The 27,972-nt window shown below is 41.0% G+C and overlaps 2 protein-coding genes across 13 annotated transcripts; both read right to left on the minus strand.

The window, feature by feature from the left end:
* Positions 1 to 274: 274 nt before the first annotated feature.
* Positions 275 to 12,154, minus strand: LOC110485460 (lysosomal-associated transmembrane protein 4B). Of its 2 annotated transcripts, XM_021556532.3 has the most exons (8): positions 11,811 to 12,154; positions 10,925 to 11,036; positions 9,855 to 9,928; positions 9,357 to 9,479; positions 9,068 to 9,166; positions 6,160 to 6,255; positions 3,918 to 3,980; positions 275 to 1,581 (listed from the first exon to the last, which is right to left on the minus strand). In XM_021556532.3, exons 1-8 carry the CDS (start codon positions 11,901 to 11,903, stop codon positions 1,498 to 1,500), a joined length of 744 nt encoding a protein of 247 aa, XP_021412207.1. In that variant the 5' UTR covers positions 11,904 to 12,154; the 3' UTR covers positions 275 to 1,497. The 2 variants fall into 2 exon arrangements, with proteins under 2 accessions (XP_021412207.1, XP_021412211.1); XM_021556536.3 differs by lacking the exon at positions 3,918 to 3,980.
* A 569-nt stretch (positions 12,155 to 12,723) lies between these two features.
* On the minus strand, positions 12,724 to 27,961 carry LOC110485403 (protein LYRIC). 11 transcript variants are annotated; one of them, XM_021556491.3, is made up of 13 exons: positions 27,288 to 27,933; positions 26,995 to 27,114; positions 26,166 to 26,247; positions 22,650 to 22,850; positions 21,582 to 21,650; positions 21,199 to 21,357; positions 20,222 to 20,257; positions 19,509 to 19,571; positions 19,090 to 19,232; positions 18,355 to 18,468; positions 18,037 to 18,147; positions 17,696 to 17,813; positions 12,724 to 13,683 (listed from the first exon to the last, which is right to left on the minus strand). In XM_021556491.3, the coding sequence occupies exons 1-13, from the start codon at positions 27,618 to 27,620 to the stop codon at positions 13,625 to 13,627; spliced, it is 1,608 nt and encodes a 535-aa protein (XP_021412166.2). In that variant the 5' UTR covers positions 27,621 to 27,933; the 3' UTR covers positions 12,724 to 13,624. The 11 variants fall into 11 exon arrangements, with proteins under 11 accessions (XP_021412166.2, XP_021412160.2, XP_021412158.2 ...); XM_021556485.3 differs by having other exon boundaries at positions 18,355 to 18,471; XM_021556483.3 differs by having other exon boundaries at positions 19,509 to 19,595.
* Positions 27,962 to 27,972: the final 11 nt, after the last annotated feature.

Genomic DNA, 27,972 nt, shown 5'->3' on the forward strand with positions numbered 1-27,972 from the left:
AGGATCACAGAATTAGTGCCAATCGAAGAAAGAACTAGGCCTTTTATTCCTAGACTTTTCCCTGTGGTTGTCATCTCATAGGCCTAACAAGCAGTGATGTAATGTAACACAATAATACTATGGTGGATTTGTCTCAAACCACTTTTAAAAAACAGAACCGTAGCCCCTGCCCTAGAACTGATAAAGTGTACAACATATTAAAATGAAATGCACAGTAAATACAACACACAGCACGACACTTAAGAACCCAAAATAAAAACACAAGATCTGTCCGTCAATTAAATGTGTTTTTAATGGACAAATAAATATAGTATTTTTATGCTGCAGCAGCAGACGGTTAAATGTGACGGAGTCCTCAGAGGACATCCCCCGTCTGGGGAACAGCTTGCCAATAACTGCATCCAGCAGAGCAGACCAGTCCAGTCCGCTTACATTGGCTTAATTCAAAAAACAGGACCACCACTTTTTACTTTATTGGAATCAACACAGATATAAGATCAAATGTACAAGTCCTAAAACTCCACCTTTAAAATAAAGGTCAACTCAACACTGTCCTGTTGTAATAATTCAGGATAATGACAGTTTTCTACACACACTAAACAATAACGTACGAGTAACTTGGTGATATGACTTCTGCTCTTCGATCATCTGTTAGATTACAGGCAGGTGCTTTAAATCTTTGGGATCCTTCCGCGCATAGCAACACTTCATACATCTCTCAGTGCACCCTAATCAGAAAGGAAGTTGTTTGTAAAGGAAATCCAACAACGAACAGTGATCATGGGCAGAACAAATAAATATTTTGAGTCGAGGATACAATCCCCACTTGCCTGTTTCCAGATCTGTGTGTGCTTTAGCCAACTTCTCTGACTGTAATCGTCATGCCATACATGACAATGCACATACAGATCTGGGACCAGCCTAAATCATGGGCAATATATATATTTTTTATATATAATCAGTGCCTGATTTGATTTGTGTAGGTCTCTCACAAGTACTCGCTTCATAGACCATGGAAACCCTTTCTGGTGGGTGGCCTTTGGACTAGGACTGACAGTAGAGAACAAGTAGAAGTACAGTTTAGTACAAGCAAGAAAATATATATCTTCTATTACACACACTACTAGCGCTCATATTTGAACTCTTTCCTGCTCGATGTTTCAACTGTAGATCAGTGAAAATAAATAACTCCAAATAAACAGTATAATGTTAAACAGTATCACAGTAACAGGTAAGTAAGTCAATGTGTGCAGGTTAAATGTTTTGGAAATAATCAGTGGTATTGGGGCCTGGGTCAAAGTATATATATTTGTAAACTTTATTAAACTACTGCTAACACCACACACCCAGTGTGACAGTTATCAAATGCCAACTATAAAATGCATAGTGTATTGGAAAGAAAACAAATATTATTTGTTGACCCAGGTCTGGTTGGAATGTCAGGTTGCTGTAGTAACAAGGGGTCCAGTTGGTCAGCAGAACAGCGGCCCAGGTTCTTCATGCTATGTAGGGTGCCCCATAGGGGGGAGGAGCGTTCTTGGATGGAATAGACATGGTGTCATCATATGGGGGTAACAGTACCTGGGAATACAGAATAAAGGGTGATCAAGATCAGTCTCTTCTAACGTGTGACTGACAACAGAACACAAAGTGTTCAAAACTGTTTGACATGGTTAGAATATATTTAGTCACTGGCAAAGACTACAAGCAGTAATATTGGTAGTGGGTCAAACAGCAATTGGTCAAATATACTCTTGAGGATAAAGTGAAAATAGTGTGAGCTCCCAGAAGTGACACGATGGTCATATATAGAGAGGATGACAGAGGATTTCAAAACAGATCTGTAATGATTATATAATAGTCTGGATGGGAGAACCGAGAGAAATGAGAGAAGACGAAGAGAGAGAAAGGGAGACCGTGAATGAATATGGTACAAGTTTATTGAGAGGCCAAATCTATAGAGGGGGTCATGAATGAATGTGGTCCAAATCTATAGAGAGGGTCATGAATGAATGTGGGCCAAATCTATAGAGGGGGTCATGAATGAATGTGGTCCAAATCTATAGAGAGGGTCATGAATGAATGTGGTCCAAATCTATAGAGAGGGTCATGAATGAATGTGGTCCAAATCTATAGAGAGGGTCATGAATGAATGTGGTCCAAATCTATAGAGAGGGTCATGAATGAATGTGGTCCAAATCTATAGAGAGGGTCATGAATGAATGTGGTCCAAAACTATAGAGAGGGTCATGAATGAATGTGGTCCAAAACTATAGAGAGGGTCATGAATGAATGTGGTCCAAAACTATAGAGAGGGTCATGAATGAATGTGGTCCAAATCTATAGAGAGGGTCATGAATGAATGTGGTCCAAATCTATAGAGAGGGTCATGAATGAATGTGGTCCAAAACTATAGAGAGGGTCATGAATGAATGTGGTCCAAATCTATAGAGAGGGTCATGAATGAATGTGGTCCAAATCTATAGAGAGGGTCATGAATGAATGTGGTCCAAATCTATAGAGAGGGTCATGAATGAATGTGGTCCAAATCTATAGAGAGGGTCATGAATGAATGTGGTCCAAATCTATAGAGAGGGTCATGAATGAATGTGGTCCAAATCTATAGAGAGGGTCATGAATGAATGTGGTCCAAATCTATAGAGAGGGTCATGAATGAATGTGGTCCAAATCTATAGAGAGGGTCATGAATGAATGTGGTCCAAAACTATAGAGAGGGTCATGAATGAATGTGGTCCAAAACTATAGAGAGGGTCATGAATGAATGTGGTCCAAAACTATAGAGAGGGTCATGAATGAATGTGGTCCAAATCTATAGAGAGGGTCATGAATGAATGTGGTCCAAATCTATAGAGAGGGTCATGAATGAATGTGGTCCAAATCTATAGAGAGGGTCATGAATGAATGTGGTCCAAATCTATAGAGAGGGTCATGAATGAATGTGGTCCAAATCTATAGAGAGGGTCATGAATGAATGTGGTCCAAAACTATAGAGAGGGTCATGAATGAATGTGGTCCAAATCTATAGAGAGGGTCATGAATGAATGTGGTCCAAAACTATAGAGAGGGTCATGAATGAATGTGGTCCAAATCTATAGAGAGGGTCATGAATGAATGTGGTCCAAAACTATAGAGAGGGTCATGAATGAATGTGGTCCAAAACTACTGGAGCGGGTCCAGACTGAAATCAGTGAAGTGAAACAGAGTGATACTCAGTTTGGATTCCAGGCTGTGACTGTGGTTCTCAGACAGCAAGTCAAGTCCACTGTAGACCACATTCACATCCTATTTGACTGACATGAGTCAGGTTCAGTCAGCCAGTTCCTCTATGTCTTTGACGAGGTAAAGTAGAACTCCGTCTCAGACGTCCTCTCGTCAGACTACTACACTCTCTCTCTGGGGAACCAACCAAATACTATCATGGGAAATGGCTGGCCGTGTGTGTGTGTCTCAGATGTATGTAACCCATCCTGGTTTCCCTACTGACACAGAGACATACTGTAAGCAACATCTATGATTCAATGCATTTTCGATGGACAACACCGTCAGAGGATACTGTAAAATATGGTTAGAGAATGCCATTGTCATCCTCACACACAACAGTAAGGCACTGGTTAGGGGCATAATGGCATTACAGTCCAGACTGGAGTCCATGTCATGGTGGACCTTTCTGATCTCAGACCAGTGATTTAACACTACACATTGTGCTTGATGTCCTGAAGCTATACTTCATTCACGGGGTGGTTTCCCGGACACAGATTAGGTCGAGTCCTGGACTAAAAAGCAACGTGTGTCTGGAAAACCGCCCCCTCGGTGGCTCCGCTCAGTCCAGACATACCGACTTTCAGAAATGTGGAAGACATCACATCTACAGTAGGCTATCCCCAATATTGTCTTACGTCAGATAGCGCGACTCCATCTGCTCTGTTCGAGGGCTTAGCGTCGTGTAGGAGTGACGCCACCTGTCGGAAGGCAATGCAGTATCCCTGATTATAATAACCTGTCAATAATACACAGATGGCTGCAGTCTACCTTTACACATGAAGTGTGCAGTCGGTCAATCCCCACGATAGATTTAAAAGGAATGGACTGGTGTAGGAAACTTCCTCTAAATCCCTCAATCAACAGCATTTAAGTTCAGGAGGGGAGTAAGGGAGTGCACACTTCAGGAGAGAAGTAGGGAATCAGAACACTCCCATAGACTGGTGGTCTACCAGAATATTGTCTGACCACTTGCCCACTGGAAGCCTTAATTGAAAAGCCTAGACCTACGGAAAGCATGGCAGGCAGTATGTTGTTTTTCTAGCACATTTGACTAATGATTTGAATGGTTAAAAAGAGCAGTCTCGTCCAGTCCCTTCATAGCTAAGGTGTTTTACACCAAAACATCACGTCATTCCTCTACATCAGGGGTAGGCAATTATTTTTTCTTTAAATAGGCAAGTCAATTAAGAACAAATACTTATTTACAATGACGGCCTACCAAGAGGCAAAAGGCCTCCTGCGGGGACGGGGGCTGGGATAAAAATAATAATAATGTAGGACAAAACACACATCATGACAAGAGACACTACTACATAAATAGATACCTAAGACAACAACACAACATGGCAGCAACATGACAACACAGCATGGTAGCAACACAACAACACAGTAGCAACACAACATGGTACAAAAACTAGATTTTGATTTTTGGTCGGAGGGGATGGTCTGGGGGCCGGTACATAAAAATAGTTTGTACGCTGTAAATTGACCACAACTAAGCCCAAAGAGAGATTGTATTACACATGTCCATTTTAAACTGAAACATTAAAAACTTGCGGGCCATCTATAGCCGGCCCGTGCTCTCCATGTTCAAAACAAACCATGAGCATCATGAACCATTCGTAGTGGCTTGGAATTTAAGGTTTATATTCTGGGGACAAATAAAAATCGAATTTACATAAGCCTACTCCATCCCTTTTAGATATCAAACTCTTGTCAATTACAACATTATATAGTGACACATTCTACGGGTAGAACAAAAAGTCCTGATAATGGTATTGTTCTGACTCTCATCGTTGAGGTACAAACACTGTTCTGACAACTCCTCCCTCTCCTCTCCTACACCTGCATTGTGACATCACACAGTAATCCTCTTCCCCCAGGCTAGCTGGATGAGCAGTGCTGCAACGGTCTGATCACTAAACTAGATCCTTGCCATGTTTTCAGGCTGTATTTCTCCCCTCCCCTGGTTCAACAGTGGATAACGTGTTGTAATATCTGCAGCGGAAGCAGAGGATAAGCAGCCAGGTGGCCAAGCTTGGGCTACATGATACCAGTAGGAGAAAGAGAGAGACAGACCGAGATCTTTTCAATGAGTAGGTGGCCAATGTACTGTAGCCATATTAATGAGTTTTCCAGTGTGGACTGGAGCCTCATCCACGCAAAGCCCCTTACTACAGCCCAACTTACTACAACTTTATACTTCCTTCCTATACTGACATGATGGCTTAACTGTTGAAATGCGCTCTCCCTCACCGTCTTGAAGGGAACCTAACCTACGCATAATAGGAACCTGATCCGTGACCTGGAATAAGTTCATCTTTTTTCCATTGGATGTGAGGTTTCTATGTTTTCTTTGTAAACACACAATAGCATCACACCGAGAAATCTATCATAAAAAAACATTTATCTAAAGATTTCTCCAGAATGAAAAGCACAAAGCAGAGGGAGTTTATGAGGAAGGGAGGGTAATTATAGAGTAGATTAGATATATGATAATACAGCACTGGTAAACATCTAGATTGTTTTCAACTCTGCAAGCAAAGGGTTAGAGTGAATAACAGAAACAGTATATTTTTTCAGCTGCTGTTTGAGTTGGAAATTACAACATATTATTGTAGGAGTAAATGCAATGCGGAAAAATATAACTGTCAAAAAGGTGGTTAGCATTCACAGAGGTGGTTTGTCTTGAGTATATATCAGTTTCTTTCAAACCCAACTAACTGAACAGAGGAAATATACTACATTGTATTACCCTGTAGTAACTACAGCAGACTGGTAGAAAATAAAAAAACAAACCCACCATGTCATAATGTAGGAATTGTAATTTATGTACTGTACAGCAATTGAAATAGATGCTTGTGTCCTGTGACTTACCGTGGTGTCATTAGTAGTGACGTATATCAGGACTTCTGTGGTGCTTCTTGCACGCACATACCGGTAGCAGTTCCACACACACGCTATCAGGTACGCCTGCAAAGGGAAAACCATTATCAAAGACATCAAATAAAAGAAATGTCAGCTGCTGATAAAGATAAGGTACAGTATCTGTCAAAGGCTAAATATTCATCTTAATCCAAAGGGAGACTGTATAATTCATTCAGAAAGCATTCAGATTCAATCTCCAGCCCAATGCAGAGGGGTGTCATTCATTCACAAAATTACAAGACTCACTGTCCAGTCCATTGCAGAAAGGTATAGTATAGTACAGCTCATTCAGGAGGGTGGCACAAAAACAAGCTCAGGTAGCTTTCTGTGGTTCTGTCCTGTCCAGGCAAACATCATCATCTGGTAAAGCAGTAGGCAACTATAAAACAGTCTAGGACTGAGCTCAGCTGTATGTACAGAGTGCATTCGGAAAGTATTCAAACCCCTTGACTTGTTCCACATTTTGTTACGTTACAGCCTTATTCCAAAATGGATTAAATTGCCCCCTCCCCATCAATCTACACACAATACCCCATAATGACAGAGCCAAAACAGGTTTTTAGAATTTGCACATTTCTATATATAACATTTACAAATGTTTTCAGACCCATTACTGAGTACTTTGTTGAAGCACCTTTAGCAGCGATTAAAGCCTTGAGTCTTCTTGGGTATGGCGCTACAAGCTTGGCACACCTACATTTGGGGAGTTTCTCCCATTCTTCTCTGCAGATTCTCTCAAGCTCTCTCAAGTTGGATAGGCAGCGTCGCTGCTTAGCTATTTTCAGGTCGGGTTCAAGTCCGGGTTCTGGCTGGGCCACTCAATGACATTCAGAGACTTTCCCAAAGCCATTCCCGCATTGTCTTGACTGTGTGCTTAGGGTCATTGTCCTGTTGGAAGGTGAACCTTCGCCCCTGAGCGCTCTGGAGCAGGTTTTCATCAAGGATCTCTGTACTTGGCTCCATTCATCTTTTCCTCAATCCTGACTAGTCTCCCAGTCCCCGCCACTGAAAAACATCCCCACAGCATGATGCTGCCACCACCATGCCAGGTTTCCTCCAGACGTGACGCTTGGCATTCAGGCCATAGAATTCAATCTTGGTTTGATCAGACCTGAGAATCTTGTTTCTCATGGTTAGAGTTCATTAGGTGCCTTTTGGCAAACTCCAAGTGGGCTGTTATGTGCCTTTTACTGAGGAGTGGTTTCCGTCTAGCCACTCTACCATAAAGGCCTAATTGGTGGAGTGCTGCAGAGATGGTTCTCCTTCTGGAAGGTTCTCCCATCTCCACAGAGAAACTCTGGAGCGCTGTCAAAGTGACCATTGGGTTCTTGGTCACCTCCCTGACCAAGGCCCTTCTCCCCCGATTGCTCAGTTTGGCCGGGCGGCCAGCTCTAGGAAGAGTCTTGGTGGTTCCAAACTTCTTCCAATTGAGAATGGTGGTGGCCACTGTGTTCTTGGGAACCTTCAATACTACAGAAATGTTTGGAACCCTTCCCCAGACCTGTGCCTCGACACAATCCTGTCTCGGAGCTCTATGGACAATTACTTGAACCTCATGGCTTGGTTTTTGCTCTGACAAGCACTGTCAACTGTGGGACCTTTTATAGACAGGTGTGCCTTTCCAAATCATGGCCATTCAATTGAATTGACCACAGGTGGACTCCAATCAAATAGTATAAACATCTCAAGGATGATCAATGGGAACAGGATGCACCTCAGCTCAATTTAGAGTCTCATAGCAAAGGGTCTGAATACTTATGTAAATAAGGTATCTGTTTTTTATTTTTAATAAAATGTGCAAACATTTCTAAAAACCTGTTTTCGCTTTGCAATTATGGGGTATTGTGTGTAGATTGCTTAAGAAACTGTTTTATTAAATCAATTTTAGAATAAAATGTGGATTTAGTGAAGGGGTCGGAATACTTTCCGAATGCTCTATATATATCCCACTGCACACACCACTTAAATGAATTGACACCTGAATTGTCAATTTTACAGTCTCTTCAACAATGTGCAGTAAAAACTGTAGACCTCCATATGGTATATACTGTCTATAGACATTCTGTAAGAAATTCCAAAAGACATTCCTCAACATGCTAAACTCACATACAATCGTCAATCCTCTGTGGATGATATGCTGGTAGAGGTAGCAACATCTATACAGAACAATTATCACTCACTGACAGCTGAGCTACGTATCGACCCTTACTTTTGGATTGGACCAGAAGTAATAGAAACGTGTGGTCATCCTCATTATTATAGCATGTTTGCATTAAGATGCTCTCAGTAAGGTATCTCCACAGTTTTACATGGTGACACAGAGCCTTACTGAAGTCTATAAAAAATAAAACACATCCTCTTTCTCTCAATCTGTTTCCCTCCATCTGGATGGTCTTTGTACGACACAGGAGCTCTGTAGCAGCAGCCTAATAGAGCTAGCAGGCCATTTAGAGGGGCTTTTGCAATGCCATAAAACAGAGTTGTATAGTGTGGTGGGACGTTGGCAATTGGCATCATCTGACAGTTTGTCAGAGCTAATGTGAAAGCTTTCTAACTTGGATGGGCCAAGAGCAACACTGACGAGGGCACTACCTCAATGGCTCCCATTATGGTGTTATGAAAACAGCCTTGTGAAACGGCTCCTGCCAGACGTTTGAACCTCTGCAGAATCCTCTGTCCGTCCGGCAAAGGTTTCTGCCATAAAAATAACCTGAACAACTTCCCCAGATGAACACCATTTTCCTCTCACACAGCATAAGCACTGTTTTGTCACTGATACAGTAAGTAACAAAACTTATACAATGTGTTAGGAATCTGTGGTAGGGAAATGTGCGTGTGTCAGTTCAGTAGCAGTTACCTTGAAGGTGAGAATGCATCCGATGAAGAGGAGCACGATGAAGACCAAGCACACATTGCTCATGGCCATGATGTCCTCTTTGTAGGGGAAGTTCTCAGGCTGTGAGGGTGACACCAGATAGATAGACAAAATCAGCTGCAGTGAGATTGGGGGTAAAGAGTGTGGTGGCTACATCCAAAATGGCACCCAATTCCTTATATGGTGCACTATCTAGTGCATTATACAGGCAATAGAGTGTCATTTCAGGGACTTTATTAGAATAAGAGTTTGACTTTGGAGTCCTTCTTACCAGCTGTTGGAGGTAATCTTGTATGGTGTTGGGGTAGACCACAATACTAACAGCCACCAGGGTGTTCAGTGCACAGTCAAAGACTTGGTAGCAGAAGAATGGGATGATCCAAGCAGCATGTTGCTGAAACAGGAAAAACAGTTTTATGTTAGCCACGAGGGAATAGCATCTGAAGAGCTGCAGCTGCAGGAAAGACTACTATATCTATCTGAAAAAAATATGATTCAAACAAAACCTTCTGAACGATGCATTAAACGTAAATCAATGTGTTTCTGGTGGGAGGTTTGGTAAACTTACTCCAGTGGGACCCAGCCATTCAAGACCATGTCTGTAAATCTTGATTTGAAAGTTTGGTTTTAAACTACATTTGGACAATAACGTTTAAACTATATTTGGACGATTCTCCTAGTGTCTTCATCTCTATTCATTCTTACGAGAGCAGACGTAGTATACCAGTACGAGCAACAGCAGAACGCTATTGATGTGACATTTGCTTACCTTATACGCACCGTAGGTCGCCATCCCAGAAATTAGTATCATCAGCAACGAGATCGCTGAAGCAATACACATGTCTGGAATAGAAGGGAATCATACTGTATACAAGGTCTGCATTCAAATAAATTAACAACTGTAGCAAATGATGGGAAAATCACTTTGTGTTTACCCTTGGGTGGTGATTGAATTAATCTCACAGTAATTTATAAGCTTATAATAAACTCAGCTCATTCCTAGTTTGACACTGATTATGTGAAAATGACCCAACTTGCTCTGAGTAGATGTAACCTGATCTTGATACCATGACATTGAGTGGATTTCACAGAAAACAAAAATACTATGTCACTGACTGTCAGCGTCACAGTAATCCTGTCCATCTGTGCACAGCCCAGAGAACACAGTAGTCTGCTCCAACAGAACAGAACAAAAGCCAGTCTGCTTTAGTTCTGTAACTAGCCTGAACTGAATCACTGCCTACCTCATAGAAATTTGCAGTTCCACCTATCATGGCACATTGATTTGAACAGGGATGGCCGTTCTAGTAATTATATTTCTATGGCCTGCCTAATGCAGGGCCAGTTGGACCAATGGCAAAAGAGATCACAGGACCGCTTAATCTGACCGGAACTGGGTCAACTCAGTCAGTTTCAATCAGACACTACTGTACAGACAACCAAAGGCAGACATGTCAATTTGGCCAGCATATGCTGCTACAGTTCACTTCCAACCTGGGCAAGACCTAGCTGATTTAGCAAGTTTGTGAAAATACCCAACACAACTGAACATTAGACATGCGTGCCCACGGACTGAGAGATTTGATCGGCTTTATTGTGAAGTGAGAGAAATACTGACTATTGACTGCTTTCAATGATATCAAGTGATTTATAAAGCCAGTAGTTTTGGCAATGATGCGTAACGCCATAGTAGTTTCCATCGTTGTCATCACATACACAACAGATAGAGGAGTTGGCTAGAGCACAAACACACTGGCCCGTCAGGCTACTAAGGAGGCGTGGGCAGGCCTATGCAACGTCACACACATCTATCCCAGCATAAAGCCATAGGCTACTTACTGGCGTCATCCATGTCATCTAAGTCGTTAGCCAGCTCAGCGCTGGTCAGATGGTACTGGTCAGGATCACCCAGGGCCGTGACGAGGATGAGTAACACCACCGCATTGATCAGCTAAAGGACATTAAGACATAAGGACATTTAGACTGACAAACACGATAGGAATAGGATACATTTAGACATTTCAACTTCAACATGAAGGAAAGGCTCCACAAGCATTTGATGGCATTGATCAGCTAAACACAAAGACATCAGGACCAGTCTGACTGACAGGAGGATACAGATACATAATAGCTCAGCCTTTATTATAAAGGGATAACTTGCTCACCCAAATTACTTCATCATAGGATTCATTACTTAGGAACTATTTGGCTGTGTTCCAGGTAAGGAAACAGTCATTTTATAATTTGAGTGAACCACCTCTAACTCAGCAGTGTAGGCTGACATTCAATTTAATGTCAACATGATGGAACGAGTCCACAAGGATAGCAATGGTGCATTAACTTTTGAATTAACTCTATATAAGTGCACAATGGAAAATTCATTATTGCCATAGCCTAAAGGCGTCCTGACAAGACCTGACACAAGACCTGTAACCTGTCCTGAAGGGCTGAGTGTACTGAACAATTCATTAACGTTTTTCCCCCACTGGTGTTTGGTTACGTTAACCCCTTCTTGGAATCCTTAGCGGAATAACTTATTCGTCCATAATTAAAACAATCCATTAAATAAATGTTATCACTTGCAGCCAAGCACAATGAGACCACTTTCTGCTGGATAAAAATGAACATTGAACATGGAAAAATGTCCTACAAATAATAACTGTTTTTGTTGGTTGTTGAGCCAATCTAAATAGTGTTGTGAATAATAGCGACTGTGAATGCTCACCATATACCAAACCCCCAGGATAACAGTGCCCGTGCGGACATGACAGCACAGGCAGCATCTGGTGGAATGCCATCGGTCCCACGGGGAAATCATATTTTACAATCCAAGGATGAGGCACTTCACAGATATCTATATCTAACTGTTAATGATAAACAATCCAAATAGATCGAAGTGAATTTCTTCTCCGGCAAGCGCGGTGTCGTCTGCAATTAGCGATAACACTCTCACGCCGGCTCTAGCGATCAACTCAGGCAAGTAGCAAACATTGGAGCATGTGACCTGAGCTGGATAGGATCAAGAGCCGGTGATGTAACTAGTTGTTTCGAGAATAATGTTCCCATCATCCCTCACCAAAACCGGGAAATTTAAATAGTTATGCTGTAGCTGCCTGCTATGTTGATTGATAATATTTACACGTCACAATAATGCCTTTCTTTAGGATCTTTATGGTAGAAATTAACAGAAAGGGCATATTTGAATCTATTGCATTTGGAACATTCTGACAATAAAGACAGAGGTAAAGGACAAGTATCAAACACAATTTAAATAATTCAGACATTACTGTCCCCAATCAGGAGAAATGGAAGCAATTCACATTTCCAGAGGAAGACAGACAAGTGGAGAAAGGTTCAGTGTGTGTGCAGAATAAACATGGTCCAACATAAGACAATACATCAAAACTGTTGGTAGAGCACATGCCTACATTACCCAACCAATTAAGGCATCAAATTGTATTCCTGATTACTGCATCATTACAAGTACATCATTGATTAAAGCAGTTTGAAACCATCTCGTCTACAGCAGAACTAAACATTACTTTTCACTACACACCAGTCAGTTGCTAAAAAAAAAAAACTGAAAAATAGTTAACTGATTAATAGGAAAAACAGAAATACAAAATGGACAAATCAAATATAGAAAAGGGCCTTTATTTTGTATTATTTTTTACATATGGCTTGAAGCGTTTTTATTACAAAGAGGTTACAAAAGGTAAAGGACTTTTGAATCATCAACCACGGGTGGACAGGACAACACAGCCATCAATGGTAGAAGCAACTACACATCTGAGCACAACACTGATGGTCAAAATAACAGCAAGTAACTGAAAGTATGTCTCTTTTCCATGTACAGCAGATACCACTAACACCACCTGCATCCAAATGCTAAACATGATTCCCTTGGGTCGTGTTCATTAGGCACCAAACAGTACAACATGGACTGAAACGGGGAGGACTACCTGAACTTGTCAGATAGCAATCGCTTATTTAGTTTTTCCCTTTCAAAACGGTTTGCTGCCATGTGTCCTATTGAACACGACCCTATAGTGTTGGACTTGACCTTTTGAGCATGAGTCACTGCACCAATATGGTTAACGATATAAACAGCAAACAAAGACTGCAGAATAAAGGCCAGTAATGTTAACGTGACTCAGCTGAACCTTCCTCTATAATATTAATCTCAAAGCCACAACATCCCAATCCCTATTAAATCAGGATTTATTAGTCATTTTCTAGATGTCTAATCATCAAACATGATCGTTCGAAAGATTCATTGGAATTGGAAAACAGTTTTCATATGTGTGTGTCCACACTACGATATTGATCAGAATCGCAGAATTTAGCTTTGCAGTTAATCTAGATCCAGTCTGCTTGACCAGGCTGCATTTTGGACATGAAGCTGGCCGGTCAGAACTTAGAAGTTTGATATTTCATTTTTTTTTTTAAAAGGGCAAGTATTTAAATGTTGCACAAACAGGATGAACAGCTGTTTTATCCAAAGTATTTTGCATAACACTTCATGTTCATGACTACAATTCATGTTTCTCTTCTTGCCCGTTTCTTCTTCATCACTGGTTTGGAAGGCTGGCTCTCTTCTATGGGGAAAAACACAGGGAGATAAGTCTTACAATACAGGACTCCTAAGACAAGACACAGGTTGTATAAAATAAAAGAAACAAATAAGACTTTAGAACAAGGAAGTGTGTAGAATCCATTCCAAAAGGATCACCAGAGTGAACATTTTTGTTCCAGCCCAGTACTACCACCTAAATCATCCAATCAAGGGCTTGGATTAGAGGTCGACCGATTATGATTTTTTAACGCCGATACCAAATACTGCCGATAGCGATTAAATCGGCCAATTTTATTTATTTATTATACAGTGCCTTGCGAAAGTATTCGGCCCCCTTGAACTTTGCGACCTTTTGCCACATTTCAGGCTTCAAACATAAAGATATAAACTATTTTTTTGTGAAGAATCAACAACAAGTGGGACACAATCATGAAGTGGAACGACATTTATTGGATATTTCAAACTTTTTTAACAAATCAAAAACTGAAAAATTGGGCGTGCAAAATTATTCAGCCCCTTTACTTTCAGTGCAGCAAACTCTCTCCAGAAGCTCAGTGAGGATCTCTGAATGATCCAATGTTGACCTAAATGACTAATGATGATAAATACAATCCACCTGTGTGTAATCAAGTCTCCGTATAAATGCACCTGCACTGTGATAGTCTCAGAGGTCTGTTAAAAGCGCAGAGAGCATCATGAAGAACAAGGAACACACCAGGCAGGTCCGAGATACTGTTGTGAAGAAGTTTAAAGCCGGATTTGGATACAAAAAGATTTCCCAAGCTTTAAACATCCCAAGGAGCACTGTGCAAGCAATAATATTGAAATGGAAGGAGTATCAGACCACTGCAAATCTACCAAGACCTGGCCGTCCCTCTAAACTTTCAGCTCATACAAGGAGAAGACTGATCAGAGATGCAGCCAAGAGGCCCATGATCACTCTGGATGAACTGCAGAGATCTACAGCTGAGGTGGGAGACTCTGTCCATAGGACAACAATCAGTCGTATATTGCACAAATCTGGCCTTTATGGAAGAAAGCCATTTCTTAAAGATATCCATAAAAAGTGTTGTTTAAAGTTTGCCACAAGCCACCTGGGAGACACACCAAACATGTGGAAGAAGGTGCTCTGGTCAGATGAAACCAAAATTGAACTTTTTGGCAACAATGCAAAACATTATGTTTGGCGTAAAAGCAACACAGCTGAACACACCATCCCCACTGTCAAACATGGTGGTGGCAGCATCATGGCTTGGGCCTGCTTTTCTTCAGCAGGGACAGGGAAGATGGTTAAAATTGATGGGAAGATGGATGGAGCCAAATACAGGACCATTCTGGAAGAAAACCTGATGTAGTCTGCAAAAGACCTGAGACTGGGACGGAGATTTGTCTTCCAACAAGACAATGATCCAAAACATAAAGCAAAATCTACAATGGAATGGTTCAAAAATAAACATATCCAGGTGTTAGAATGGCCAAGTCAAAGTCCAGACCTGAATCCAATCGAGAATCTGTGGAAAGAACTGAAAACTGCTGTTCACAAATGCTCTCCATCCAACCTCACTGAGCTCAAGCTGTTTTGCAAGGAGGAATGAGAAAAACTTTCAGTCTCTCGATGTGCAAAACTGATAGAGACATACCCCAAGCGACTTACAGCTGTAATCGCAGCAAAAGGTGGCGCTACAAAGTATTAACTTAAGGGGGCTGAATAATTTTACACGCCCAATTTTTCAGTTTTTGATTTGTTAAAAAAGTTTGAAATATCCAAAATGTCGTTCCACTTCATGATTGTGTCCCACTTGTTGATTCTTCACAAAAAAATACAGTTTTATATCTTTATGTTTGAAGCCTGAAATGTGGCAAAAGGTCACAAAGTTCAAGGGGGCCGAATACTTTCGCAAGGCACTGTATATATTTGTAATAATGACAATTACAACAATACTGAATGAACACTTATTTTAACTTAATTTAATACATCAATAAAATCTATTTAGTCTCAAATAAATAATTAAACATGTTCAATGTGGTTTAAATAATGCAAAAAAGTGGAGAAGAAAATAAAAGTGCAATATGTGCCATGGAAAAAAGCTAACGTTTAAGTTCCTCGCTCAGAACATGAGAACATAGGAAAGCTGTTGGTTCCTTTTAACATGAGTCTTCAATATTCCCAAGTAAGACGTTTTAGGTTATAGTTATAGGAATTATTGGACTTCTCTCTATACCATTTGTATTTCATATACCTTTGACTATTGGATGTTCTTATAGGCACTATAGTATTGCCAGCCTAATCACAGGAGTTCATAGGCTTGAAGTCATAAACAGCTCAATGCTTGAAGCACAGCGAAGAGCTGTTGGCAAATGCAGGAAAGTGCTGTTTGAATGAATGTTTACGAGTCTGCTGCTGCCTACCACCGCTCAGTCAGACTGCTCTATCAAATCAGATATAATTATAATAGCACAGAAATACAAGCTTTAGGTCATTAAGCCAAATCCGGAAACTATCATTTCAAAAACAAAATGTTTATTCTTTCAGTGAAATACGGAACCGTTCCGTATTTTATCGAACGGGTGGCATCCCTAAATCTAAAATTGCTGTTACATTGCACAACATTCAATGTTATGTCATAATTATGTACAATTCTGGCAAATTAATTACGGTCTTTGTTAGGAAGAAATGGTTTTCACACAGTTCGCAACGAGCCAGGCGGACCAAACTGCTGCATGTACTCCGACTCTGCTGGCACAGAACGCAAGAGAAGTGACAATTTCCCTCGTTAAAAGAAATTCATGTTAGCAGGCAATATTAACTAAATATGCAGTTTAAAAAATATATACTTGTGTACTGATTAAAAAAAAGGCATTGATGTTTATGGTTAGGTTCATTGGTGCAACGACAGTGCTTTTAATTTCACGAATGCGCTTGTTAAATCACCCCACGTTTGGCGAAGTAGGCGGTGTTCGATGATAAATTAACAGGCACCGCATAGATTATATGCAACACAGGACAAGCTAGATAAACTAGTAATATCAACCATGTGTAGTTAACTAGTGATTATGTTAAGATTGATTGTTTTTTATAAGATAAGTTTAATGCTAGCTAGCAACTTACCTTGGCTCCTTGCTGCACTCGCGTAACAGGTGGTCAGCCTGCCACGCAGTCTCCTCGTGGAGTGCAATCGGCCATAATTGGTGTCCAAAAATACCGAAATCGGCCCTAATTAATCGTCCATTCCGATTAATCGGTCGACCTCTAGCTTGGATATTAACTGGAGTGTAACAAAAAGGTGCAACCCCGTGGGGGAGTGGATTGAGAAACAATGCACAGTGTAGTGAAGTTTGAGTGGAGGCTGAGAGAGAACTGCAGCCCTGCCTGTATACAGCCTTGTGTTTTTAGGGTTGCAACATTTCAGTAACTTTCCCTCTGAGGATTCCCGGACTTCCTTCTTATTCCAAAATTAATTCCAGGAATCTTCTAAATAGGATTTCAGGAAAATCTGAGAATTTTGGGAAATTTACAGAAATTTTGCAATGATACATTAAAGAAAAGGGCTGATGCACTAGTTCAGAGCTGGGATAGCCAATCAGACTGAATAGAGGGAGGGGACATCTGGTAGTAATAGCCTGGCCTAGCTGCTTTCTACGTCTCCAGAAATGAATAGCTACATGTTGCCACAACTAGGGGACGACATCTGGTTAGGAAGAAGGTGAGCAGGCAGCTTGGTGGCCCAATCATTCACACAACATGGCAGCCCTGCCCAGGAACAACACCAAGCAGCCCACTAATTTGTCTAGATCTGAATGGTTTGAGGGCAAGGTAAAGCTATTCCTTCTTTAATATTAATGATGTGTTTCTATTGTGATCATAGTATAGCAAGAAATGAGTGGAGATACAGAATAGAGGAAAGTATAAAGTGAAGTAAGATGTATGCAGGGATCGGACCCCAGCTGCTGGCAGAGATACGTAGTCCAGGGTCTGCAGCACTACCACTAGACCAGACTCCAGTGTGATTCACACTTAGTTCTGATACACTTACTATGTGTTGGAGCAGGTAGACTGTTCTGCTTGGCAGTAGGCTTTGTCTCTGCGGGTTGGGGTGGCACTTGTGCGATGGGGGCTGTGTTCTGAACCACCACTGGTTGCTCCACTCTTGCCTGCGGGAAGAAACCTTGGGATTAAAGAGGCTGTAAAGAACCTCTGCCTCTGGGGGTGCTCTTGGGCCAACAGGGATCCACTAAACAGACAGAAATTGTGTCCTAAATGGCACCCTATTTCCTTTATTGTCCTTACGAGCCCAAGTCAAAAGTAGTACACTATTAGGGAATAGGGTGCCATTTGAGACGCGGACATTGAGGTCAATAGAACAGTGTCACCAACCTTCACAGCAGCAGCGTTGACAGCCTGGACAGTAGGAGCAGCAGGCTCCTTGATTGGCTGCTTCTTCACCTTGGCCTCAGTAACAACCTTTTTACTTGGCTCCTCTGACTCCTGTCAATAACAGACAGACCAAATTTGAACCAATCAGGAAGATCACAGGTAGCAATGACTCAATGAGGGACTCAGCAATATAGTTCTAATGAGTGATGGTAACAGTTTAAATTAAGTTTCTCTATTCCTGTGTAATAAGACTAATTGCTATAGTAACATCGTAATAATGTTAGCGGAATCCAGTTAGTGCTTAGTCTACGGTGATACCTGGCCAGTAACTACAGCATCTTCAGCTTGCTTCTTCTTCTTCTTTTTCTTCTTTTTCAATTTACCAGTCCCATCAGCGGCAGGCTCCGCCTTTTCTCTCTCTTCATCAGATACCTGCTGTGAAACAACATTCAAAGTACAAAACTAAATTAAATATTTGACAGATCTAGACTGCTCAACCCAAATCAACTTAACCTGACAACCTTTCCCCAACTTGAGCTTAAAAAGTCTAAATAATAACAAGGGGAGTGCGTACAGTAAGCAGCAGATATTTTTTATACACGAGAAGGCTCCTGAAATGTAAAATGTGCAGTTTTGTTCGTCAGAGGCTTTTAAAACGAAAATCCCCAAATCACTACTACTACTACTCCGTGCAGAACCTTGTAGAGGATAGAGCATGGTCTCTTTGTAAGCTACTGTTGCACTCCTGTCAAACTAGTCCCATTTCAACAATGTAGTGCACACTACCAGTCAGTCTATCCTCACATATGCATAAGGTTAGAGGTTTTTAAATGCAATATTTAAATTACATCCCTGACATCTCTCCATGATGAAATGTTCTGTTTAACCAGGAACATCACTGGAGATGGTTTCTTTCTCTCCTCAACTTCCCTAGATTATATTTAGACTATTTAAATATAAAGCATGTTATTTATTTAACCAGGAACAGGCCCTTGATGTTAAAAACCTCTCGTGAGGGGCACCTAAAAAGTGATGTCACAACTGGCGACTAACCTTGACAGTCTCTGGCAGGGGCTCCTCGAGGGCAGGGGGGACAGCCTGTACTGGAGCAGGGAGTTCCCCATAGTTCTCCCACCCCTCCGCTGGGGCATTCCAGTCAGAGTACCCGTCTGCTGCAGCAGCAGACCCATCACCATCTGAAAACACATCCAGAGGAAAGCTCTAGTTATAACACTTCACAAATACACAACCTTTAAAACACATGGTTCAGACAGAGATTATGATTTTCACTCCTACAGCAGTCTCCTGACAACAATACAGTTGGACTGTGCAGAATCACTGATCTACAGACCACCTTGCAACCCGTATAGCTACTCATTATGTGATCAAGATAGAACAGGTCGTGGCACATAATTGGTTATATAATCCCTGCTATATGACTTTTATTGCCAGTGTAAAGTTGTTTTACTTACTCAGACCAGACCACTCGTCTTCCACTTGGGGCTTAGGCGGGCTGGGACATAGCAGCTGGGGTTCTAAAAACAAATCACGTCTAAAAGCTTTAACAAGAGCAAGGTAGTGTGTTTAATTTGAAAACATAACATTTTGTGAAAGCAGAATTTCAGGTCATCCCATCCCCTAACCTTTGAACACCTAACAGCTAATTCCTAACACCTAATTCCTTGAACACCTAACAGCTAATGGGTGAAAGCACAATTGTTTTTAGACCGAGCACACATCAACTTGGCTTCATGGCGGACTATCATCAATACACTCAAACTAATATTGCCATATGATTTTTTTAAATCGTTTTAATAGATCATTTTTTTCATATTATACAATCTGATTAAATATCTATACTGCCCTACAAAGGCAAAAGCAGTAACTAAGTATTTTTTTTACTGCAAAATCTGACTTGTCTTTTTCTGTCTAGACAGACCGCAATTTCTGATACTCCATGATATACTCTGATTAACTGGCTTGTTCTTGTGTCAGGAAGCTAAATACCATATTAATCAGATAATATACCTGGCCATTACAACAGATCAAATATTTTGACCAAATTCATAGTTTGTGCATTTTGCCTTTTTAGGGCAGTATACTTGTCTGTACTGTAAACCATGCCATCTAGAGGCCAAAAGGTGATCCTACACCAGGAGTATACAACGAACATTCACTCCATTACCTGATGTTATCCCCGCATCATTGACAGTGCATCCTCCTAATAACACATCGCAAAAGCAAACCTCAGTGAAAAAAACTCCTGCCAGTAAAAATGTAATTGTACTGTGTAAACTTTTCTGTATCCCCTGCATATGACTAATAAAGTTTGATTTGATTATATGTATAGACGTGGACAAAAGTTATGAGAATGACACAAATATGAATTTCAACAAAGTCTACTGCCTCAGTTTGTATGATGGCAATTTGCATATACTCCAGAATGTTATGAAGAGTGATCAGATGAATTGCAATTAAATACCATCAGTCCTGTGTCATGCCAACAGTAAAGCATCCTGAGACCATTCATGTGTGGGGTTGCTTCTTAGCCAAGGGAGTGGGCTCACTCACAATTTTGTCTAAGAACACAGCCATGAATAAAGAATGGTACCAACACATCCTCCGAGAGCAACTTTGGTGACGAACAATGCCTTTTCCAGCATGATGGAGCACCTTGCCATAAGGAAAAAGTGATAACTAAGTGGCTCGGGGAACAAAACGTCGCTATTTTGGGTCCATGGTCAGGAAAATCCCCAGACCTTAATCCCATTGAGAACTTGTGGTCAATCCTCAAGAAGCGGATGGACAAACAAAAACCCACAAATTCTGACAAACTCCAAGCATTGATTATGCAAGAATGGTCTGCCATCAGTCAAGATGTGGCCCAGAAGTTAATTGACAGAGGTCTTGAAAATGAAGGGTCAACACTGCAAATATTGAGTCTTTGCATCAACTTCATGTAATTGTCAATAAAAGCCTTTGACACTTATGAAATGCTTGTAATTACACTTCAGTTTTCCATAGTAACATCTGACAAAAATATCTAAAGACACTGAAGCAGCAAACTTTGTGGAAATTTATATTTGTGTCATTCTCAAAACTTTTGGCCACAACTGTATATATGCCGTGCATACTCCAGGGAAATATTACTACTATCATTACCTTCAGTCTCCTGCCCCCAGACAGCGGTGTCTTGGTTGCTCTCAGGAGTGGTCCAGTGCCCCTCATCAGGAAAAATGGTAAGGGCTGGGGCCTCTTGGGCTGTCACAGCCAGGTCAGGCCGTTCTTCAGTCACTACCGGAGCCTCCTCACTGCTGATAGCTGACACCAACACACACACATTTAACAACCTTCAAGAACATCCACACATTGGCACCACTTTAAATAGTTTGTCAAAGAAAATGACTCCAACCAAGTACTGTACAAGTAAGAGAATGTAGCTAATTTGTTTTCTTAAAATGGGACATGATTTGATTTCTCCCTTTCATGAACTTCTCTCCTAACCCTTAATCAGATGCTAATTTTAATGAATGTGTATTTTTTACCTTGAGGTCTGACTACAGCAACAGCAGCGACAGCATCTGCTTTCTCAGCTTTGGTTTTGGAGGATTCTCCTTGGGAAATAAGTGTTGTTTGAAGGCAAGGCTGTAGCTATATTTCCATATACATTTATATTTCCTATTTGCAAAGGGAGAGCAGGTCAACACAAAAAGAGCAGTAGCCTGGAATCCAAACTGATATGCTCAGTTTCTCTATTGTTTCAGTGGGAAAACACATGTCAGTTTGGATTCTAGGCTAACAGAGCAGTTGACAAGCAGCACCTCTCTCTCTGGGCTCAGAGTCCTCCAGGGTATGTACTTACAGAAGGTCTGACCAACAGGGAACCAGCAGAACTCAATAACAGGAGAAGACAGAGTAGCAGTCTCCCTGGATGCCAAATTAGTCTGTTTACCAGTGGTGGAAAAAGTACCTTAGCTGTCCACCTGGTCAACTGCCATACTTGAGTGAAAGTAAAGATAAATTAAAAGAAATGACTCAAGTAAAAATCACCCAGTAAAATTCTACTTGAGTAAACGTCTAAAAGTATTTGGTTTAAAATATACTTAAGTGAAAATGAAAGTATAAATTCCTTATATTAAGCAAACCAGATGGCACCATTTTCTTGTTTTTTTTTTATTTACAGAAAGCCAGGAACACTCCAACACTAAGACATAAGTTACAAACAAAGCATGCGTGTTTAGTGAGTCCGCCAGATCAGAGGCAGTAGGGATGACCAGGGATGTTCGGTTGATAAGTGTGTGAATTTGACAATTGTCCTGTCCTGCTAAGCATTCAAAATGTAACGAGTACTTTTGGGTGTCAAGGAAAATGTAAAAAGTACAATATTTTCTTAACGTAGTGAAGTAAAAGTAGTCAAAAATATAAATAGTAAAGTAAAGTACAGATACCCCCAAAAACTACTTAAGTAGTAATTTAAAGTATTTTTTACACCACGGGTGTTTACAGAAAGTTTGTGAAAGTGTGTGAGTCTTTAACCAAGCTCAGGCCTGCTCAGCTGCAGCCTTTTGCCAGCAGAGAGGTATACCATAAGGAGATAGACAAGCTAGCTTTACCTTTCTTCTTCTTTTCCTTCTTCTCAGAGACAGACCCAGGGGATGCAGCTTTGGGGCTGGCCTTGGTTGACTCGGTGGGAGGAGTACTAGGCAGAGGATCCACTCCTCCAGGGCTCCCTGAGCCGTCACCGGAGGTCTTGTCTTTACGGCGCTGCTCACGCTTCTCCTTGTTACTGATCTTGGTCTCCCAGGTGCCTGATACTGATAGACATGGAAGGTTAGTGGGAGGAAGTTAAATAGGCCTACATCTCGTGTTCAAATCCACTGTGAGAATGTCAAGGCTTTGAGTCCGGTTTCCCAAAACCATCAAGACTATGTTCATCGTTAGATCCTTCTTAGGAACACCGTTACATCTCCGAGCTGTTTCCCAAAACCATCATATCTAAAGTTGCTCTTGAAAATACTTGTTATTTAACAACTGCCTCAGACCACTCACTTATAATTCAGTGTATCACAATGCCAGTGGGTCAGAAGTTTACATACACTAAATTGACTGTGCCTTTAAACAGCTTGGAAAATTCCAGAAAATGACATCATGGCTTTAGAAACTTTTGATAGGCTAATTGACATAATTTGAGTCAATTGGAGGTGTGCATGTGGATGTATTTCAAGGCCTACCTTCAAACTCAGTGCCTCTTTGCTTGACATCATGGGAAAATCAAAAGTAATCAGCAAAGATCTCATAAAAAAAATTGTAGACCTCCACAAGTCTGGTTCATCATTGGGAGCAATTTCCAAATGCCTGAAGGTACCACGTTCATCTGTACAAACGATAGTACGCAAGTTTAAACACCATGGGACCACGCAGCCGTCATACCGCTCAGGAAGGAGACGTGTTCTGTCTCCTAGAGATGAACATAATTTGGTGCGAAAAGTGCAAATCAATCCCAGAACAGCAGCAAAGGACCTTGTGAAGATGCTGGAGGAAACGGGTAAAAAAGTACAGTGCCTGGCGAAAGTATTCGCCTGGGAAATCTTTTTGTATCCAAATACGGCTTTAAACTTCTTCACAACAGTATCTCGGACCTGCCTGGTGTGTTCCTTGTTCTTCATGATGCTCTCTGCGCTTTTAACGGACCTCTGAGACTATCACAGTGCAGGTGCATTTATACGGAGACTTGATTACACACAGGTGGATTGTATTTATCATCATTAGTCATTTAGGTCAACATTGGATCATTCAGAGATCCTCACTGAGCTTCTGGAGAGAGTTTGCTGCACTGAAAGTAAAGGGGCTGAATAATTTTGCACGCCCAATATTTCAGTTTTTGATTAGTTAAAAAAAGTTTGAAATATCCAATAAATGTTGTTCCACTTCATGATTGTGTCCCACTTGTTGTTGATTCTTCACAAAAAAATACAGTTTTATATCTTTATGTTTGAAGCCTGAAATGTGGCAAAAGGTCGCAAAGTTCAAGAGGGTCGAATACTTTCGCAAGGCACTGTATCTATATCCACAGTAAAACGAGTCCAAAATCGTCATAATCTGAAAGGCCGCCCAGCAAGGAAGCAACCACTGCTCCAATTACCACCATAAAAAAGCCAGACTACAGTTTGCAACTGCACATGGGGACAAAGATCGTACTTTTTTGAGAAATGTTCTCTGGTCTGATGAAACAAAAACAGAACTGTTTGGCCATAATGACCAACGTTATGTTTGGAGGAAAAAGGGGATGCTTGCAAGCCGAAGAACACCATCCCAACCGTGAAGCAAGGGGGTGGCAGCATCATGATGTGGGGGTGCTTTGCTGCAGGAGGGACTGGTGCACTTCACAAAAAAAGATGGCATCATGAGGAAAATTATGTGGAGATACTGAAGCAACATCTCAACTAAAAATGAATCGCTTACCTTTGATGATCTTCGGAAGTTTGCACTCACAAGACTCCCAGTTACACAATAAATGTTCCTTTTATTCGATAAAGATTATTTTTATATCCAAAAACCTCCATTTGGTTGGCGCGTTTTGTTCAGAAATCCACAGGCTCGTGCAGGTCATGACAGGCAGACTAAAATTCCAAATAGTATCCGTAAAGTTCGTAGAAACATGTCAAACGTTTTTTATAATCAATCCTCAGGTTGTTTTTACAATAAATAATCGATAATATTTCAACCGGACCCTAGCTTTTTCAATAGGAGAGAGAGAGAGACAATGTCTGCTCCAAGCTGTTGCGCATGCAAAACTCTGCTGGCACCCAGCCATCCACTGACACACGTGATTGTTCTCGCTTATTTTTCAGAATAAAAGCCTGAAACTATGTCTAAAGACTGTTCACACCATGTGGACAGGAATCGGGTTGATATCCATTTAACTGGAGAGAAGGCATGCAATGGAACAGGGAGATTTGTTTCTCTTAGGCACTTCCTGGTTGGATTTTCCTCAGGTTTTTGCCTGCAATATCAGTTCTGTTATACTCACAGACAATATTTTGACCGTTTTGGAAACTTTAGTGTTTTCTATCCTAATCTGACAATTATATGCATATTCTAGATTCTGGGCTTGAGAAATAGGCAGTTTCATTTGGGTACGTTTTTCATCCAAACATCAAAATACTGCCCCCTACACTCAACAGGTTAAGGACAACAAAGTCAAGGCATTGGAGTGGCCATCACAAAGCCCTGACCTCAATCCTATAGAGAATGTGTGGGCAGAACTGAAAAAGCGTGTGCGAGTAAGGAGGTCTACAAACTTGACTCAGTTACACCAGCTCTCTCAGAAGGAATGGGCCAAAATCCACCTAACTTATTGTGGGAAGCTTGTGGAAGGCTACCCGAAATGTTTGACCCAAGTTAAACTATTTAAAGGCAATGCTACCAAATACCGATTGAGTGCATGTAAACTCTGACCCACTGGGAATGTGATGAAATAAAAGCTGAAATAATTCTACTATTTTTCTGACATTTCACATTCTTAAAATAAAGTGGTGATCCTAACTGACCTAAAACAGGGATTTTTTTACTAGGATTAAATGTCAGGAATTGTGAAAAACTGATTTGAAATTAATTTGGCAAAGGTGTATGTAAACTTCCGACTTCAACTGTATATATTTTAATGATATGGAAATCAATTTCATGTTAATGCAATTGAGTTCACACTATTTGTAAGCTACCGATACATGTTTCTATATATTTCATGTGTAACGTGCACAATCTGAATTTAGTGCATTATTATAGGGTAAGCGTTAGAATAAGCTGCCTCAATATTTGTAACCATAGGTGATCTGTCTTGGAGCTGATCCATCCTCAGTCTTGTGGAATAATTCTAACGTTAAGGAAAGTTTAGAAAGGGAGAACGCTGATCCTAGGGCAGTGCACACCCCCCCAAAAAAGAAAATCCTGGTCAAATAGTCTATGAATGCATGAATGATTGATTTCATCTAACACATTAAAATATGAATAATTTCAATTTCTCTGCAAGGACGTAATATTTATCTGTAAATGTAAGCCCCCACTGTGCTTTGCTAGGCACAAACGATTGAAACACTTGGTGATATTAGTGGTGGTGCTTTATGGCATACCTTCCTCTGATTCCTTGCCATGAGAAGAAGCAGTCTTAGCCTCCTTTACTGCCTGTTTCTGCTTCTTCTTGGTCTTCTTTACCTAAACATATAGAATTCAACATGGTGGATTAATGCTACAAGGCAAAAGAAAGGGAAAGTGGTACCAGACTCATCACCCCCTGCACCATTAGAACATGTTATTATGTTATTTATGTTATTAAAGTCAATCAAGTCAACACTGTCAAGCTCGTTCTAAAATAAATATATACATATGAAATCACAAATCTGTCTACCAAGAGCCTTTTGACATGTAATTTATAGGCTATACAGTCCTTACAATCTCAAATGCTATAAATCAAATAAAAAGTATTACATTTTAAGTGTCAGCCCCTCAAAGCAGATTGATGCCAAAAACAACTATAAAGAGTATTAACTGACAGTCAACTGGGTTGAGAGCTGTATTTGATCATGGAGGAGACACATTTGACACTAGCTAGGTAAGGAAGCCATCTGTCCCATCCTTTAGGATTTGCTACATCTGCAAATTAATATCTGGCAACCAGACACCGCACGCCACAGGACAGTAGGCGTCCGAAGGGAGGCAGGCCTCTAGTCTAAAAGCCACATCATCACTAGTAAAACTCCACTACAAACGCCATAAGGCCGGTTCTCATCTTCAAGGCATGTTTAGTGCAGAAGTTAGGATATAATGTAGCTAGCTATAACCAAGCAGATCTGAAATTATTTTGCATACAAAGGAATTTGTTTTGTATACAGATTCAACTTTCACTACAGTCTCCCAGGATAGCATACAAGCATTTGCCTCAACAAGCAACATTAGGCCTACCTCAGAAGCCTTTTCTGTCTTGATTTGAGGAGAATGATGTGGCACTACTGGCAGGTTGTCTTCAGTCACTCTGACGTCCTCTTGTAGCTCAGCAACTACACTACCATTTGGCTGTGATTTCTGTGGGGCAAAAGAAAAGACAAGGCTGAATTTAAAAACAAATATTAGTTTGGCTCATGTGACACGTTAACGTTAATCTAGCTAGCCTAATCATGCTAATGTCGGCTACTACTAGCTAGCTACTGTGATAGAGCTGTCAAAATTAGCTAGTAAGCAAACATTGAAAACGTTACCTTTTCTGTAGTTTTCCTTTTCGCTTTTTTCGGTTCCTCTGTTTTTGCCACCTTGATAGAAGCTGGTTTAGTGCTTTCAACGGTCTCAATTTCAACTATGGTCGGTCGCTTCTTGAAGAGCCTGCGACATGCGGAGGCCCACATAGCCACCATTAGCACGAGCCCAATGCACGCTGCTAAGAAGATCAACCATGGCGGAATCTCGGGCTTCACTCCAAAATCCACCCCGAGTTCTGAGTGCAAGAGGTCTAGGCCAGTGGAAAGAAGCTCATTCAGGCGACCTGCTATCAACTTGACCTGTTGACAGGTCGCGTCCTGCCAGTTCTCTGCCATTTGAGTTGATCTCGATGATTGACAGAATATGCAAAAGGTAACGTTAGCCGGCTAAAAATAACGGTTTTGACAGGGCAAACAATAAAACCACGATCATCGCTAGCTTGTCAGCCACCTAGCCGCTAACGCGTTAGCTAGCTGTCACTCATGTAACATTTGAGTCCGTCAAAATGGGTTAGCCTCGTATAGCTAGCTATTTGTCCAGCTCGTATGACTGATGTACCGGTTTCTTGCCCACTGATAAAGCAAGGTTGACTTTAAGGAGCAACAGAAAAAAAGGCAGTGCTTAGCAGCATCCCGCTCTACGATTGGTGCAAAGTCACGGAAGGAGGAGTCCCTCTGAAGTCATGAC

The sequence above is a fragment of the Oncorhynchus mykiss genome, chromosome 2 (genome assembly GCF_057628025.1).
Source record: "Oncorhynchus mykiss isolate SJ-2025 chromosome 2, ASM5762802v1, whole genome shotgun sequence".
NCBI classification, from domain to species: domain Eukaryota; kingdom Metazoa; phylum Chordata; class Actinopteri; order Salmoniformes; family Salmonidae; genus Oncorhynchus; species Oncorhynchus mykiss.